Raw genomic sequence first — 15008 nt, 5'->3', positions numbered from 1 at the left:
TCTTATATAGGGTTAAATAATACATTTTTCATTGTTTATTTATGAAAATTTATGCAAGGAAGAATGAGACATAAATGTTGATTAAATTTATGGGAAATTTGTCGAAATGACCCTAAAGGATGGGTTATTTGACCTGATGGTCGCCCATAAATTTAATTGCTTTCGTGGTCTTTTATTTTTTTTTGACAAAATTGTTTTTTTCGCGAAATACTAAGGGACTTAGCGTTTCGCAAAGTGGATTAGGGTTTAGTGTAAATACTTTACTTTTTCCATTTTCTTCATTTCCTTTATCTCTCTTCTCTTGTTCTCTCTTTGACGGCGGCGACGGCGACGGAGGCGGGGCTGCGGTCCACTTCATACAAATTTACATGATCTTTATTTCAAACCCTAACCTAAATCGATTTATGTTTTTATTTACACGATCTTCATAAACCCTAACCCTAAACCTATTTTGCATGCAGGTGAAGGATTCTAAGGATTTGAAGGTCGAAGAAGATGTTCATTTCAAACCTTTAACCTAATTCGAGTTATATTTATGTTTCCATTATCTTCATTTCAAACCTTCGATTTAACCTATTCTTATTTGGTTCATATTGGTTCATATTTGTTATTTGGTTCATTTCAGGGAAGATTCGCTAAGGACTTACCGTTTCGCTACGTGCTTACCGTTTCGCTAAGTGTTTACCGTTTCGCTAAGTGCTTACCGTTTCGCTAAGTTCTTACTGTTTCTCCAAGTGCTTCGCATTTCGTTAAGTGTCAAGATTTTTTGTTATTTATAGTTAATCATGAACTTCATTTGACAAGGTATCTACATCACTCATGGTTTTGAAGAGAAGTTGTGTTAGCAAAACAAACTTTATCTTTTTACATTAATGGAAACATTTAGATTTTTCAGAAAAGAACATTTAAGAACCCATCATTGAGCTCCAGATAAGAGAAGATGGTTTGACTTTGATTTCGTTAGTAATTAAGCTAAAGAAATAAAAAGACTTTTAATATTCTAAAGTTTAGCGTATTGGGGATTGCGTATTGGCAAATAGAATAAGGCGAGAGCACAAGACTTTTAGTAAAGATTGTGCAAAATATTTAGTCGAAGAATTTAAAGACTATTACATGGGTTTAGAGCATAGATATATGCCTGAATGGTCAACAATCGACGATATATACGTGCCCGTGAACATAAGCCAGAAGAATTGGATTTTGTGTGTAGCACGTCTTCAAAAGAATCGCATTGACGTGTATGACTGCGATGCTTATATTTATAAGAATCTGGATCCTTCTTATAAACCGTTGTGTGAGATGATTCCATATGTATTTGCAAAGACAGTCACTACATGTGAGATGAAAATGTATCCTGACTTCAACTTCAAAGACCCCATCCAACCTATGACATACAAACGGTTTCCACACCTGAAAGTCAAAACCGCAGCAACTAAGGTAAGGGAAGTCCCAAGAGCAACCGAGAGTGGGGACTGTGGTGTATTCACGCTCATGTATATGGAATACTTGACTGCTAACCAAGGCGTGCAGAATATGACCTCAGAAAATATGGAGTTTTGGAGGCAGAAGATGGCGGTCCGGTTATTCCATCAAATTATCAAACCTTAGTATTGTAAATTGGATAAATTATTTGATTTGATGTAATGTAAATTATCGAACCTTTGTTTTGGAGACAACTTGAAGTAATGAAAATGTATTGTTAAAATATTTGAAGTTGAATTGTAAAATGTATATTCATATATTGAATTTTGCACTTCAGACTTGAATTTTAGACAAGAAGAAGGAGAAGACAGAGGTAAGATTTTGAATTTTGAACTTAACCATTCGCTAAGTACCTCGCGTTTTGCTAAGTACTTACCGTTTCTCTAAGTGCTTAGCGTTTCGCTAAGTGCTTAGCGATTCGATAAGGACCTAGCGATTCACTAAGTGCTTCCCAAACCACCTGAATTAACAACATATACTACAACTTATCCCAAACCACTTGAATTAACAACATATACTACAACTTATATCTGACCAGTACCACCATAATTCAATTCAATTAACAACATATATTACAACTTATCACCATAATAATCTTTCAAGCTAAAGGTTCATACTGTTGAGTTGATGACTAATGATGCTTAGATGATGATGCTCTTGCAGTAGATGGTGGAGGCATCACTGATTTGCATGTTACCCTATTATGTCCTAGTCCAGCACATGAGCTGCATCATCTCGGGAGCTTACAGACCTCACATTGGGATGACCTACGCTTTGTTTGTGGTCGACCTTTCTTAACCTTGACATTTGGTTTAAGACACGAGCGTTGCTTGATATGTTCAGGAACATCCAAATTTTCTTCATCACTAGGAGGATAACATGTCTCCGCATATGCATTTATCCAACATTCAGTTGTATAATACATGTGTGCATGGAAAATATAACGATTTATCAATTGGTTAAACAAATTGAACATGTGAGCTGAATAATACCTTGAACAGAAGTCATAAGAAACCAAATTTCGGCTACGGGCAGCATCCATTGCATGCGTACAAGGAAGATCCGAAACTTCAAATACTCTACAAGTGCAGTTCATGTCTTTCAAATTGAATTTGAAATGGGACTGATTGTCATGCACATAAAACTCGAATCGGTTAAGCGATTGGACTATATAGAATCTGGCCTTCTCGAATCCGTCATGTAATAACTTCTCATAATTTGGAGATAAAACTTTTTCGTGATTGGACGATTTTTCTCTTCTATCGTTAAACCAATGTTGTATTGTGAATCTTAAATACTCAACCATTTCTGAAATGGGATACTTTCTCGCTTCCCTGCTCTGACTATTGAAACTCTCAGCATAATTGCTTGTGAGTTGATTGTATCGTTTACTAGGAAAAAATGCTCTATCTTTGGAACCCAATTTCTTCCAAATAGGCAACAATCCTATGATCTTTAGCCTTGATCTTCTCAAAAAACTGATTAAATTCGTGGATAGTGTACGCTCTAGAAGCGGAATTAAACTCCGCATGACACTTATCACTTTTGAATTTGGTCATAATATTCATCTTTATGTGATATGTGCACGCACCGTGGTCTGCTTTTGGAAAAACAGAACACAAGGTATTGGAGATGCTTGGGTGTCTGTCAGATACGAAGACGAGATCATCAACTAATCAAATTGCGTCTCTCAGTTTTTGCATAAAATAAGTCTAGGAGTTATTATTCTCTGAATCAACAACGCCAAATGCGACAAGATATAGTTGCTCATTCGCATCCAATGCAATAGCCACCAATAATTGATCACTCACCTTGTGCTTAAGAAAAATAGCATCAACGCACAATACAAAACGGAAAAAGGCTTTGAAACCCCTAATTGAGAGGCCTAGGGACATGAACATATATTTGAAGAGGCTGAGCTCGTCTGTCTGGATGTCAGTTATGGTACCAGGATTATACTTCTCCAACATGTAAAGGTATGATGACAATATTCCATAGGAATCCTCTACCGTTCCTCGCACCGCTATTAAAGCATTTTCCCTTGCCCTCCATGCCTTATTATAAGTCAAAAATATCCCATAAGTTGTCTGCATGTCTTCAATTATTTTCTTATGCAAGTAGTTATGGTGATGGTCCATGTACTTGCTCTTCACGCACTGCCCAATAACCCATGCTGGTGTTTACATTTTTTTCTTTGCCTCGACAAAACTGAGCATGAGTGTTGTTGCTCGAATTTCCGGATCTCAAACATCTTAGAAAACGTACCTTTCACAGCACGCAAGCTCCACTTACATGTCTCATCCAAACATTTCACACACCAAAGATGTTTTCTTAACTTCTCCACTTTGAATTCAAAATGATTGGTCATCGCATATTTATATAGACTAAGTTGAAACAACGCACTGACTTCAAATACGATTTCACTAGTTAATGCCATCGCAAATGAGGGATCTGGCAGTGATGTGTCTGTCGGGTCTGTCGATGGTGTACACATTGATGATTTTCTTGCACTAGATGGTGTACCCATTGATGATATTCTTGCACTAGATGATGTACCCATTGATGCTCTTCTTGCACTAGTTGGTGTACCCATTGATGATCTTCTTGCACTAGTTAGTATAGGTATTGATGCCTTTGCACCAGTATTAACATGCAAGTCCTGAGTAAGTGGGATGTGAGGCAAATAGTTTTCTTCGGCTTCATTTTGACTTTCAACAATGAATTCCGAGGGTACAACTTGTGGTACAATTTTTTGAGTAAGTTGTGGTGATAGTATACTTTCTTGAGTTGGGTATGTAAGTAGTGGTATCTTTTCTTTAGTAAATGTTGACTTCTCTACTACAGAGACACACAATGGTGACACGGTTCGACCCAAAATCAAGCGTGATAAATATATGTTCAAATCCCCATCTTCATCAATAAAAACAGGTTTTGAATTTTTGATATTCGGAATATCATACTTGACTTGCAGCACTAAATCGTATGTAAATTTCTATACGTTAAGTCTAGCGTAGAGTTTATCAACTAATTCAGCATAACGAGTACTTTGGGATAAATCAAATGTTTTGATTGAAGAGGCATAAAATACAGTATTTCATCAGCATCAAATTTCCACTCTCCATTATAGAAAACGAAACTTCAATTGCAATAAAAAACATGATTTGATTTATAAACAGGAAATGGATAATTAATACTTCGCAGGAAGCCTTAGCGAAACGGGAAGGCCTTCGCAAATCGCTAGGCACTTAGCGAAACGGGAAGGAATTAACGAAACGGGAAGTAACCCTCAACAACAGTGATTTGAAGAAACCAAACATCAATAAACTTTAAGTATCATAGGATAAAATAAACGTACCAAGTGGAATAGTGCTCGTGCTCGTCGTGGAGCCTATTGTCGTGGATTTCGTCCCGTCGTCGCCGATCGATCGCTGTCGGAGTTTAGAGAGAAAGAGGAGAAGAGCGGGAAGAGAGAGAATGAGAAGAAAAGAAATGAAAAAAATAGGGGAGATTATATTAAATAGTAAGGGTAATCTAGACATTTACACATTCCCACTTCGCGAAACGCTAAGTCCCTTATCGTTTCGCGAAAAGGGCAATTTCGTCAAAAAAAATTAAAAAACCACGAACGCAATTAAATTTATGGGCGAACATCAGGTCAAATTTGACCATCTTTGGGGTCATTTTGTCAAATTTCCCAAATATATTAAGTTTATTTTAGAATATTGTAAAAGATTCTCACAACTTGATTGAGATAATGATTGTGATAATATTTTTTAAAGTCATATTAGTATAATATTACAATAATTTATAATATTAATCTTGTAATTTACTTAAATTAAAATAATAAAAATTTTGTTTAGATAAATTTCTTTATTTGTATTTTGAAACACTATAAACCACTTAAATTGTTTAAATTGTTTGTTGATTCCATATTCTTATATTATTTAAAATGAGTTTAACATTTTTAATTTTAATGTTACAACCCAAAACATAATTATATTATTGTTAAAATCTTGATATAATATTTTTTTAGTGAAAAAATAAAATAATTTGGTGTAACAACTAGAGAGATAAAACTTTTGCCGTCAAATATTCCCGGCTAAATTATCCGGCGACGGCAACTTCCGCCATTTGTGTTCCTTAATGCAAGAAGATCAAAGAATGCTCTGTCTCTCTCTAACTATCTTTCTTAATTTCATCTATCTATCTATCTAAGATATGGACATAGCAGATATTAGTAAAAAGCTTGGTCTCGCGGATTCGAAGGATGTGATACGAAAAGCTACTGAATTACGTCGTCTTTGTGATCTACACTTCAATTCTTCCTCCATCGGAGTGGTGGGTTTCAATACCCATAAGTTAATTCTACTCGAACTGTTCTGAATTTGATCTATGTTCTCCACTGTTTACAGGGCGAGATTTGCAAGGCAATTATTTGCTTAGAGATGGCTGCCTCAAGGTATTTACAAGAACTATAAGATCTTCAACCATAGAATGCAGTAATCTTAACTGTCTTATATGTAATCTCAGATTTGACGTTATATTTGATCGTCGAAGAGCTACTAAGTTGAGTGGAATGTCTGATAAGGCATACACTAGGTCCTTTAATATTATGCAGAATGGTCTTGGTGTCAAGTTAGTTTTCACTCCATATTCATACCTTGTTATATTTGTTCTTGTGAGTTGTGACATTTCGATTAAAAATGGAATTGAATTGCTGAAATCACAGGAACAAGGTTGATATCAGAGAATTAGCTATTCAGTTTGGATGTATCAGGCTAATTCCAATTGTTCTTAGAGGTTTATACCAGTAAGATATGCATATCACTTGCCTATTTGTTCTTCTTTCTTTGAAGGTACCAGAAAACACTCAATTGTATATCTAATTTGATTTCTAGGTACAAAGAACGTTTCATTGCATCATTGCCACTTTCGCGTCGAGCAAGTTCTGATTTCACTCGACCTGTATTTACTGCTGTTGCGTTCTTCTTATGTGCCAAGAAGCAAAAGGTTAAAGAAGAATTTACTCATACCCTTCATTGCAAATGCATCTTATTTTGATTCTTTCTTGTTTACAGCTCAAGGTAGACAAGATTAAGTTAATTCAGCTTTGTGGCACATCTGAATCAGAGTTTTCTAATGTAAGTTTGAAGAATGTTCTATGAAATATTTTCAAATGTATTGTTTACTTGAAACAATGTTGATTATGAGGATTCAAATTTCAGGTAGCTAACTCAATGAAGGATCTTTGTTATGATATATTTGGTGTATCAAAAGAAAAGGACCCAAGAGAAATGAAAGGAAATAGAGGTAATATTTGGTGTATTTCTTCTATTTCTATATTATGGTGCCATTTACAATTATCTTTGTTGCAGATGCATTACCAGAAAAAAGAAAACTTGAGGATGGTGGTTTTTCATCTGATGAAGAAGAAGAGGTTAGGAACATCATTTGCCTTACCAGTTTTCTTCTTTTAGCACTGTCAAAAATTAAGAATATGGATCTTGATAACATTTCAACTTCTTCTCATCCATCCCCAAATTCTAATGAAACCATGAACCATAAGATAAACCCCCTCTTCTAGCCTAGTGGCAATAAGAGGTGGATATCCCCTAGGCCTCCATGAGGTCTTGGGTTCGAGCCCGTCAGGCGACAAGTTCTGCGCCTGGTTAATTGGTTAAGTATGTTTGCGGGCTATGTACTTAACCCGCGGGGATTAGTCGCACTCCATAGGAGTAGCGGAACCCAGCGTTCTCAAAATAAAAAAAAAAAAAATCTTGTCAAATGATTAAGAACTACATTATGAAAACTCAATGTGCAAAAGTAATGATTCCATTGGAATTGATTTAAATTAGTGTGATTTTTTATTCATTTGATACAGTGGTTATGAATAAAATGCATAACTTAACATTTAATAGATGCAATGATTTTATTTTTAATTTAAGAAGTACCACAATCTTCTCTTCTAACTTTAACTTAAAGGGTTATTAGTGTTGGAATTTTTAAACTAATTCTATAAATTCCATTAATGAATGGAAATTAGAATATGGGTAATAAAATCAAATCAAATTCACATGAAATTCAAACGTGAATTAAAGGGTGAAATTTGATCTAAATGTATAATTTAAATCAATTAATTTAAATTAATTGATTTAAAATGCCTTGATGACCAATTAACAAAATGTTGTTAATTTGTAGCGTGACTTACATGAGTTTGTTATTATTATTAATTGTTATGATAATTTAATATTATTATTAACAGATTAAAAAATCATGTAACGTGAGTATTGCAAAATAAATGTCTTCATTAATTTTGGCAAACAATTACCTTCATTAAGAAGAAATATTAAGGCAAATGAAAAGGCAAGCAATGCCAACCGTTGGATCAATTGATGATTTAATTAACAGTTTATTATTTCAACAATCTAAATAGGCATTCTATCCCACACCATTCGATGGACAAAAAAAACCACATCAATACTTCATCCTTCGTCTTTCTCACTCTAGAATTCCAAAAGGCCTTCTTCTTGTCTTGTGAGTGTTTCTTCGAGTTCTTCGCTCGATATTTTCTGTTGAAACCCGGTGATAGTTCAGGTACTTTGTCAAGCTCGTTGTGTAGTGATTCCGGTGCTGAATCACTACTAGATTCGTTGTACCCTGGGAGACAGCCATCTGTGACAAGCTCTAGCACACGGGGAGACGGTGGAACTGTTTTAAGGGAAATGTGTCTAACACATGCCTCGAATCAACATTTTATCTGGTGATTTCGTTCTTTGTAACATTGTATTTATTTAATTTGTTTGTAACATCGTTTATATATATATATTTCTGTTATTTTTCAAGACAAGATTTCTAACAATCTTAAAACAGTTTCATGTGCTAAGTTATTTAGTAGCTTGTGCCATCGAAATTTTTGTCTTTGATGTTTCAGGAATATGAGTTATGATGTTATAAACCAGATGATCGATTATTTCGACAAGATAAAGTTGTTAATCTAAAGGAATAGAAAAATCTACAAAGATAAGTTTTTATTGTATATATATATATATAATGTTAATTATTATTAATATTATTTGTATGAAAGCTTACCTTTATAAGCTAATATTCTAAAGAAAAATGATGTATATTTATTATACAAAAGTTTTCTAGAAAATAAATTAGAAAACAATAATTTATTTTATTTTTAAATAAATGTTTGTTGGTTATTAAAATTATTAATAATAATGAATAAAAATAAGAAAGTAACTAATATGTTAGCTTTCAATTTTTATAAAATTTATGGTGTTAAAATTAATTATAATTGAAACATATGGTTTCAGTTTGAAAAAATTAATTATGATATATACCTTTTTTTTAATTAAGCAATATAATTAATAAGAATATGGTAGGATGATTTAATAAATAAAGAGAGATGATATCTTTATTTATATACATTGTTTTATATATTACATTTTATTATGGTAATAAGTTATCGTTTTAAATGTGTATATTTATTGATTGACAGAGTCTAGTCAAATATGAAGTATAAGTTGTCTCTAGAAAGAAGACAAAAGGTCATATAAGCGGTACAACAATGAAATGGCGCATTGGTGCAGTGGTTTAAAGTTCAGACACAATGGTGCGTGACGGAAGGGAGGTCATCCAACTGATGAGATGATTTGATTTCTTTTTGTAGAAATCAAATTTACTAAAATGACTATGGTCATTGATGTTAAAAACCATTCCAATTTCTTGTGTAGAAATTATGAGAATGAGATGATTTGGTTTCTTTTTATAGAAATCAGATCTACTAAAATGACTATGGTCATTGATGTTAAAAACCATTCCAATTTCTTGTGTAGAAATTATGAGATGAATGAGATTGTCAATGATTTCTTGGTAGAAATCAGACTTGTTAAAGTCATTGATGTTGAAACCATTCTAATTTCTTGTGTAGAAATTATGAGATGAATGGGTAGTCAATGATTTCTTGGTAGAAATCAGACATGAGACTTGATGTAAAAATCATTATAATTTTCTTGTGTAAAAATTATGAGATTAATGGGTTCATAATGATTTTTATAAAATATATATATAAATATATAATATGATTTGTCTAAATTACATTAATCATGAAGGTTGAAATCATTATAATTTCTTATGTAGAAATTATGAAATGAATTAGGTATCCTAATAATTTCTTTTATAGAAATTATGTGATTCATAATGACAGAAAATGAAGGTCATATGTATAATGAGATTAAATAAGTTATTTATTTTAGAACTTATTATAATCATGCATAGTCGTTTAACGTCGATTATTGTTCAAAACATGGCAATGTAAGTGCTTCGATTAAGATATGAAATATATTTGTAGTTATATTTAATTTAATTATGTGCTAATTGATTATTAATGTAAATCATGCATATTAGCTAATATAAAGATGATTCATGTTATTCATAATAAGTATGATTATCTAGAAATTTATATATATATATAAATTAAGATTTGTTTTCTATCTATTTTTATTTTAATAGATAATTTTGAAATTTGTCACAAATCATGTGTTCTTTGATTGACAAAGATTTCTTATAGAATGTTAAAGGTCATCTAATTAATTAAGAAACGAATAATTGATGACATGAATATTTATTTTTATAATTAGTTAGTTTTATATTCGATTAAAGATAAATGATCAACATTCTAATTAATTATCATATATTTTTTAAACGATATTTTTAATGATAAATAAAGTTGTATATATATATTTGTTTAATAATATATATGACATATTATTTATCTGATTACGTTTCTATGTTATTGACTATATATATTATAGTTGTTTTGTCATCGTGGTGACTAAAATAAAAAAAGCAATAATATATAATATCATATATATATATAGATATATTAATTTTGGTTTAATATAAGATACTTGATATACATTGTCCAGTTGCATCATTAAGACTTACTTAATTTGATAATTTTGAAATCAAATAATTACAAGTAAAGTCTTCTTTGATTTGAGAATAATGTGGCAAACGTGCCGATATTACGGGATGCAAACGTGCAACCGGAAATAAATGTTTAAGCGACTTCGGTCAAAGATGCTTAAAACATTATGATTTCTTTTGTAGAAATCATGTGATATAGTGAATATTTATTTGATTAAATATTCTAATTTCTTTTATAGAAATTAAGTGTTGAAATAAATATTTTAATTGATTAAATATTTTTAATTTCTTATGTAGAGATTATGTGAAGAATGATTTATAAATGAATAAACATTCTAATCTCTTGTATAGAAATTATGATTTATTCAATTAAATATTTATAATATAGTTATCTTATTCAATGTATGATAAGTATAACAAAAGAAATTTGTAAAAGAATTGTGTGATAATTTCTTGATTAGAAAATCATTGATTTAAATCATACAAATGTGTGTGATTTAAAGGATACCAACACGAATGTGGGGGAAAATATTTTTATTGATTATAATACAAAAATAATTGTGTATATTATGATAAATGAAAAGATAATTCATTGTTAGAGAAATATGTTCTCTATAAAAGATAAAGTTGCGCAACTTTACAAAAAGGAAAAAAAAATAACAAGAAAATGTCTTGTTTATATTTGCTGAGTTGGTGCTCAAATCGATATTTAAAATTTGAGGATTTTGAAATCAAGAAACGTGTCATATTTTGACATTACTTTCATAAAAAATTTGAAGAATCAATGTCTTCAAAAAGATTTTATGAAATAAATGAAAAGGAAAGTTTATAAAGTGTTGATAAATTTTATAATAATGATATGAAAATTTGATCATACTTTTATTAAAAAGTGGATGTGACAATTATATATATCATGAAGACAATGAAAATGATTTCATTACGTGTCTTTTGTACGATATTTTATCATTGAAAATTACGATAAAAATGATAAAATTCATTAAGGATATGAATTGCACTAAACGAAATATCATGTTGTTATCAAATGATATGTTGATATTATTAAATGAAAGAGTTTACGTCTAAAAGTGAATATGTTTACACTTAGAAGTGCAATCTACGTATGGAAATCTTCTAAGAAACTTATGATGGATAGATTAAACGTTATAATCTATAATTTTGACTTATGTCGAAAAATAAAATATTTTTATGTAAAATATATAATCGTTTACACGAAGGCAGAATAGTTCAAAGACATTTTGTCTACTAGTTAGCCTAGTAAACAATATTTTCATAAAAAAATTAAATGATAAGCATGTACGGATGACTATGCTTCTTATTAGAAGATGTTCCAAGGTTAACTAAGAATGTACCAACATAAATTTCTAATTATTGTGATAGTAATTAAAAATTGGACAAGCTTAGAGTCAGTGACAAGTCTAGACATACACGTCTTAGACATAATGTCATTAGACTATACTCTCTAATGGAGTTATCAAATTTGACTATGTAAGTCAAAGATAACATTGTGGATCCACTAATCAGATTATTGAATAGAGAGATAATTTGAAGTCTTTTGAGACATTAGCCTACTATAAGTTGGTATGAAGGAAAACCCAACCTATGCAAACTGGAGATCCCAAGAACTAGGTTCAATGGGACAACCTAATTGTACTGACTTGGAAAGTTATTGTTGAGGATTTAATTCTATAACAAAACAATAATATTTTGACGAGGATAAGTATATCGCTTTTAATGATTCTTTGTGAGCAAAGAGATCACCTATGTGAGGGAGAAGTGGGGCCGCTTCGAAAGAATTGCACGGCTCAATTCTAGACCCTCTCACAGAACCAGGCGCGTGTTCCATGGCCAAAATGGACACAACCATGAGAGCTTGACATGTATTAGGGAGAATTCTATGTGAAAGTGTGTAATCATTTACACAAAAGACAGAATAGTTCAAGGACATCGAGTCTACTAATCAGCTAGTAAAGTTATATGCTTTCACAAGGGAAGGTTCAAAGGGTTACACTTACCTATCCTATGTAGAATTCAACTGTTGAACCTTTCACCGGGTTAATCTTTTAATTTCCATTAATGTGGGGGATTGTTGGAATTTTTAAACTAATTCTATAAATTCCATTAATGAATGGAAATTAGAATATGGGTAATAAAATCAAATCAAATTCACATGAAATTCAAACGTGAATTAAAGGGTGAAATTTGATCTAAATGTATAATTTAAATCAATTAATTTAAATTAATTGATTTAAAATGCCTTGATGACCAATTAACAAAATGTTGTTAATTTGTAGCGTGACTTACATGAGTTTGTTATTATTATTAATTGTTATGATAATTTAATATTATTATTAACAGATTAAAAAATCATGTAACGTGAGTATTGCAAAATAAATGTCTTCATTAATTTTGGCAAACAATTACCTTCATTAAGAAGAAATATTAAGGCAAATGAAAAGGCAAGCAATGCCAACCGTTGGATCAATTGATGATTTAATTAACAGTTTATTATTTCAACAATCTAAATAGGCATTCTATCCCACACCATTCGATGGACAAAAAAAACCACATCAATACTTCATCCTTCGTCTTTCTCACTCTAGAATTCCAAAAGGCCTTCTTCTTGTCTTGTGAGTGTTTCTTCGAGTTCTTCGCTCGATATTTTCTGTTGAAACCCGGTGATAGTTCAGGTACTTTGTCAAGCTCGTTGTGTAGTGATTCCGGTGCTGAATCACTACTAGATTCGTTGTACCCTGGGAGACAGCCATCTGTGACAAGCTCTAGCACACGGGGAGACGGTGGAACTGTTTTAAGGGAAATGTGTCTAACACATGCCTCGAATCAACATTTTATCTGGTGATTTCGTTCTTTGTAACATTGTATTTATTTAATTTGTTTGTAACATCGTTTATATATATATATTTCTGTTATTTTTCAAGACAAGATTTCTAACAATTAGAACATGTGATATTTGGTCTCTTAAGTACGATTTTTGATACTTGAGCCATCGGTTAATCATTGATGTAATGGTTGTTGCAGGCTTTATGTTATAGGAAGCACAAGCGCATGGAACATGAGTACAAGGAAAATTAGGTAGTTTTGGTTGTCTAATATTTCTAAAGAAGAAAAGAAACACATTCATGTAACATGTTTGCTTTATATTCTCTGCAGTTCCTGCAAATCATATCAAGCAAGCTCGCTTGAACTTTCCAAGTAAAGCAACAACTGAAGCCCCCAAGGAAGATGAAGAAGCTGTTTGAGATATTTTTTATTCAATGATGCATGGATTATTTGATTCTTTACAAATTCAAATACAGAAACTTGTATGTAGACTTCTTATACAAATATATTATTAAATTTTTGGATTTTTTAATTGATTTGTTTTACTTATTTAAATGTTGATCCATCATCTGAAAATGAATATTACTTTTGTAAATCAAACTAAATATCTAACATATTAATTACATAATTCTAATCTAAATCAAACCTATTCTAACATAAATCATATCAAATTTAAAATAAATCAAACCAAATAAACATAAATCAAACCTAGTTTAAGATAAATCAAACCAAATATCTAACATATTAACTGTTAGGAAATGAGTCAACAATAGCAGGGGTTGACCAAGTATTGTTAACCGCAAAAACCTTCGTTTTGATAATTACTCTATTAAAAGTTAATATATGTTTCTATTCTTCACAAGTTTTCACAAACTTTTGAACGGTGTCAAGTGCGAAAATGTTTGTTTAGACTTGAAGCGACAAATAAAAAATTGGAAGATTCGGAAAGTAACAAACACAAGACACAAAGTTTGTTTATGAATGTTTGGAGCAAACTCTCTTACGTCACCCATTCTTCCCAACCTTGAGAATGATATTCACTAGAAGATTTGGTTTGAGTACAATGCTTAGACAAACCCAGTTGGACAATCAGGACTTAGACACTACACTCTGTTAAACAGAAACATATTCTGTCAACTTACAATACTGAAAACTCACATAGAAGTTCGATATTACTACTTCAAAAATTATTAATTTGATTGGTGTTTCACTTTCTAATAATCTTGAACAACATTAATTTAACACATTTCATATCCTTAAAACATTACACAATCCCAACACATCCTTATAATCAAACTTTCCACACATCCTTATTATCATCAAACACAAACATATACACTTCTTTATATAATCAAACATAATCATATACACTTATAAAATTAAACACAATCATTTTTCTTAAAAAAATAATACACACTTGATGTGCTTAGATGTTTAGGCAAACTAAGAAAGTGAAAAATCCATTCAAAGAGAGGGTTAATACCGAAAGCAAATAAATTAACTTTCGGTACCTACATTCAAAACCGAGAGATTTTCTTATATCTCTTGGTACTGACCATAACGAATTGTTTTGGGAGTAAGTCAATAACTGAGCATCCCAGATCTTCTGCTACCGATTGCCGTGTTCCCCTATGGCGGACCAATCAGATTGCAGCATTATTATTTTAATAATAAAACAATCTGGGTAGGAGACGGAGGGAGGGAGAATCCGGAATCCGGGTTTCATCCCGGGT

The 15008-nt window shown here is 31.5% G+C and overlaps 1 protein-coding gene across 2 annotated transcripts; it reads left to right on the top strand.

Annotated features, from left to right (window-relative positions):
- Positions 1–5553: 5553 nt before the first annotated feature.
- Positions 5554–13802, top strand: LOC124912452 (origin of replication complex subunit 6-like). 2 transcript variants are annotated; one of them, XM_047453076.1, is made up of 10 exons: positions 5554–5820; positions 5895–5941; positions 6013–6117; positions 6212–6292; positions 6381–6492; positions 6561–6623; positions 6708–6792; positions 6858–6919; positions 13474–13527; positions 13606–13802. In XM_047453076.1, exons 1-9 carry the CDS (start codon positions 5701–5703, stop codon positions 13525–13527), a joined length of 729 nt encoding a protein of 242 aa, XP_047309032.1. In that variant the 5' UTR covers positions 5554–5700; the 3' UTR covers positions 13606–13802. The 2 variants fall into 2 exon arrangements, with proteins under 2 accessions (XP_047309032.1, XP_047309031.1); XM_047453075.1 differs by lacking the exons at positions 13474–13527; positions 13606–13802 and adding an exon at positions 7916–8032.
- The last annotated feature ends 1206 nt before the right edge of the window (positions 13803–15008 follow it).

Source organism: Impatiens glandulifera, chromosome 8 (assembly GCF_907164915.1).
Source record: "Impatiens glandulifera chromosome 8, dImpGla2.1, whole genome shotgun sequence".
NCBI classification, from domain to species: Eukaryota; Viridiplantae; Streptophyta; class Magnoliopsida; order Ericales; family Balsaminaceae; genus Impatiens; species Impatiens glandulifera.
This window is presented reverse-complemented; position numbering and strand designations above follow the sequence as displayed.

What these genes read in the sequence shown, in the direction of transcription:
- LOC124912452 (XM_047453075.1), top strand. Translation starts at nt 5,701, where the DNA reads ATGGACATAGCAGATATTAGTAAAAAGCTTGGTCTCGCGGATTCGAAG. An exon ending in TTAGAGATGGCTGCCTCAAG is followed by an intron (nt 5,942 to 6,012) that starts GTATTTACAAGA and finishes ATGTAATCTCAG; the next exon opens with ATTTGACGTTATATTTGATC. An exon ending in TATGTGCCAAGAAGCAAAAG is followed by an intron (nt 6,493 to 6,560) that starts GTTAAAGAAGAA and finishes TCTTGTTTACAG; the next exon opens with CTCAAGGTAGACAAGATTAA.